Source organism: Pyrus communis, chromosome 7 (genome assembly GCF_963583255.1).
Source record: "Pyrus communis chromosome 7, drPyrComm1.1, whole genome shotgun sequence".
Taxonomy (NCBI): Eukaryota; Viridiplantae; Streptophyta; class Magnoliopsida; order Rosales; family Rosaceae; genus Pyrus; species Pyrus communis.
The window spans coordinates 28,550,927-28,555,140 of record NC_084809.1 but is presented as its reverse complement, the minus strand read 5'-3'; the positions used below and the strand labels follow the sequence as shown (position 1 = coordinate 28,555,140).

The 4,214-nt window shown below is 38.2% G+C and overlaps 1 protein-coding gene across 1 annotated transcript; it reads right to left on the bottom strand.

The window, feature by feature from the left end:
- On the bottom strand, window positions 1-3,017 carry LOC137739795 (pto-interacting protein 1-like). Its single transcript, XM_068479507.1, has 8 exons — window positions 2,767-3,017; window positions 2,339-2,427; window positions 1,940-2,190; window positions 1,730-1,856; window positions 1,209-1,482; window positions 837-969; window positions 611-697; window positions 1-398 (listed from the first exon to the last, which is right to left on the bottom strand). Exons 2-8 carry the CDS (start codon window positions 2,421-2,423, stop codon window positions 267-269), a joined length of 1,089 nt encoding a protein of 362 aa, XP_068335608.1. The 5' UTR covers window positions 2,424-2,427; window positions 2,767-3,017; the 3' UTR covers window positions 1-266.
- Between the last annotated feature and the right edge of the window lie 1,197 nt (window positions 3,018-4,214).

Here is a 4,214-nt window from a genome sequence, read left to right as displayed (position 1 = left end):
TTAAAAACATGAAATACCACCTTGCATTATGAACAAATCAAATACACCGCAAATAATGAAGCAATATAGTACATCTCTTTCGAAAAGAGGACAAAAAGAAGAAGAAAAAGAAGCATATAGAACATTGTGCAAACAATATACCACCAGACCACCCTCACAACTCTATCCCCTTTGTTACAATAATTGCATGCTGAATTACTCATACATGCACACACGACACACCTTCAGAGGCAATGGGAGAGAGACAGAGAGGGAGATTGAGAGATTCACAAGTTTGGTGATTCACCGGCAGGTCCATGACGAGCATTTAACAGGGGTTGGAGGGCTTTAACAACAATGCTCATGTTCGGGCGGAAATCAGCCTCATATTGCACGCACAAGGCAGCAACAGCAGCCATCTATAATCAAGATTCAAGACAGAATATAGCATTAAGTTTTAGATGTTTGGTAAGCAAAAGCACTGTCCACATGCAAATGTATGGGGGAAAACGGAATAGATGCATGTTCAGCAACACCACCCTTGTGCCAACAGAAACAAGAAATTACCAGAATTGCATATTTATGGGTGTATGCTTGTGTGCATATATGCATGGAATGATATGGTGATTACCTTTGCAACTGCCTTTGGTGGGTACTCTCCTCCTAGTCTTGAATCAATACACTGCCTAACTTTGTCTTCACTAAGCTTTGGAGTAGCCTAAGACAACCCAAATACTTCAAAAATCAGTTTGGTTGACTAAAAAAAATTTACAATATAAGAACAAGAACATATTCTTATGTCTATAATTTCAAAAACAGATGGCACGTGCTACGTGTACAGAGCACAGGTATAGTACCCATGTTACTAGACTCTGCTGTCCCCGTGGTAACGTATGATCAACTGGTTTTCGTCCAGTCAAAAGCTCAAGCAGGACAACACCAAAACTGTAAACATCACTCTTGGCGTTCAACTGTCCAGTCATTGCATATCTGCAAACCACAAATAAAATTAATGAATATTGGGGATCATTGCATGCACCCTAATACCAAACTTTTAGGGAGCACTATTGGTAAATTAGGTAGGTTATTGCCTGGCCTTTAACACTTAAGTAGGTAATGTAAAGGATTCTCAGCAATCAAGAAGGGGGCTGTTTGATTTTTAGCTTAGAATAGCAAATGCGCTACATCGTTGCTAAATGTGTTCTTTGAAGGACCTATTAAAAGCTTACTCAGGGGCATGATAGCCAAAAGTTCCTAGCACACGAGTGGAGTGAAGACGTGCTGCATTATCTGGAGCTTGATTGGACAAATCAAAGTCTGCAATCTTAGCAACATCATCATCAAATATGAGTACATTGCTAGACTTGATGTCGCGATGAATAATGTGGGGATCAGCCTTTTCGTGCAAATATTCAAGCCCTTTTGCAGCACCCACCGCAATTTTAACACGTTGCACCCATGACAAAACTGGACCAGGTTGCGCCCCTTTAACACCTTTCCTTCCTGCATTAGCAAAATTATCAGGTCAAATACTGTAGTTTCGAGAAACAGCTAAGACAACAGCTCTCAAGTAGTCTAGTCTCACTCAATGAAAGAAACTGCTTTTGCGAGAAATAAGATTAAACAATAAAAAGCAGAATAGTTGATTTCCTTGCACAAACAATGCATCGACCAAGATTGCGCAGCCAGATTAGAATCATTAAACTCAATCCCATCTTTAAGGCTTCACTTTTATCTTACTCTTACATACCGTGTAGAATGTCATGAAGAGATCCATTAGATGCAAACTCGTAGGCAAGAACACGTGAAACCCCATCAACGCAGTAACCAAGCAGTTGAACAAAGTGGTCATGTTTCAGCCTTGATACCATAGAAACCTGAATCCGTCATTCGTCAATTTAGAAATGAATTTAAACTTGTTTCAATAACAAAAATAAATAACGGGTTCTCTTGTCTAAACCTGGGCTAGAAATTCCTCATCAGGTTGTTTACTGGCATCCAACTTCTTGATCGCTGCAGGCTGCCCACTTTTAAGAAACCCATAGTATACTCTTCCATATGAACCCTCTCCGATCAAAGCACTGGTCCCAAAGCCTTCAGTAATCTCCTTTAGTTCGTCAAATGGTATGGTAGGAACTTCGATAGGCTGGACCCTCACGGGTTGAGCACCTCTGGGTGCAGTTCCTGGGGCATGATGGCTACCCTCATTTCCTGTGGAGATGAAATTCAACTCGGTCGAAAATTGATAAAATTGACGACGGAACAAAAGATACAAGAAGAAATGAAGTAAAAGATACAAACTTTCCGAAAATAGACAGACACAAAGCCGCAGATATAAGAGAGTGGATTGGATTAATACCTGCTGGATTTTTCATCATGTATTGACCTCCATGGTCGGTCGCTTTATGCATATCATCGTCTTCGCAACAGCCAAAGCAGCTCATGATTCTTTACCCACACAAAAACAAAAGCAAAAACAAAATTAAAATTATAAAATAAAACACCTTTAAGATTTAAATTGAATAAATGAGATTGAAATTTAGCCCAGATAAAATATTAATATACAAGTTTCAGTACGTATTATGTAACCAGTAATCAAATTCAGTTCAGCCACTGAACACGGAGATCAAGCAAATCGCCACCAAAAACAAAAGCAAAATTCGAATTTTGTTTGTTTAGAAAAAGAATTAAAATAAAAAAGGTGAAAAATGCATAGATCGGTATCAGCAGCTGAGAATTAGAGTAGTGACAGGGAAAAAGAGAGTGCGAAACACAGAGAGATGGTACCTGAAAGAAAGAAAAATTAGGGGAAAAGGACAAGTCGGTGCTGCTTGCTCTTTGTTGTAAACTAATTACAAGGGAAGGGACTAGTCTTGTCCGTTGGGGTGGGTGGCTGTGTGTAGAGAGAGATCTGAGAGCACCAAATCCGGCGGAGGAAGCGCAGCGCAGGATAAGCGGGAGGAGGGTGCGCAGGATAAGTAGGACACAGCGAAAGAGGGAAGGAGAGGAGGGCCCAGCGAGGGTGAAGTCTTTTGCACTATTATTTTAGGATTAAATGGGTGAGCAGATATTTTGTTTTGTATTTAGAATTTTAGAATGTGTATTTATTTTGTTTTAATTTGATGTTAGCTAGTCACTCAGTTATTCAGTACTACGGTCTAGTGGTATTTTTTAGAAGTAAGAGATTTTAAGTTCAAATCTCGTTGATGGCGAAATCGATATCAAGTTAGGTTGTTTATTATGTGGCTTACCCGAACTCCTCATTCTCTTAGTATAAAAATATTGACGTACTCATACAAAAATTAAAAAAAAAGAAAAGAAAAAATTGGTGTTGGCCAGACTTGACTGGTTACGGAGAATGAGAAAATGTGAATGAGACCATTGACCCCTTCATTCCTTCCTTCGAGTTCGATCGCTTCCATCCGCGCGGAACAACTCAACTCCCATGACATGGATGGAAGAATTCTTCTTCTTCCCCTTAAATGGTACGTACGTAAATTACTAGATAATTATTCAAACACTTAAATTTATGTTACCATTTTATATATGAGCTAATTATATTTACTGATACTTTTGTGTTGCCTGCTCTTTTAGGTTCTAAACTCATTAATTAACATAACATATACATATCATTTCTCATATCATATGTATATGTTAATTATAGTTTGAAAATGTGGTATTCATAGCATTTTTTATTATTATATAAGAAATTTAGTTTAGACCAACAAGTAATTTTGTTTGTAAGGGAATGTATCATAAACCTATAGAAAAAATATGGGGGCCACAACATGTGGCAACCACTTATTGGCTATCTTCATAATCAAAGGAAGTTTTTCTCCAACTTGGAGATTAATCACAACGCGCGACAAATGGAAACATCATATTAAACATATTGATATCCATTAGCCAACACAACAAAGTTCCTCCAACTTCATCTCTATGAAAGGATAACCTCCACTCTTTTAAAGATAATGGTTAATTATCATAAAACACGTCAACGTGGCACCCCAAACACAATTTGCTAACTTAGAGCATCTCCTTTGGAGATGCTAAATTGTCCAAATCAGCATTAATAGTCATAAAAGGCAGCAACAATGGTTTCCAACCAAAAAGCCAAATCTGATGTGACATGACATGGAATGACAGCTCTGTCCCTTGCTGTCAAATTTGACAGCACCTTCCGATCATCTTCAAAGAAGATATCAAATTTTAAACATAAAATTTGAATTTAACAA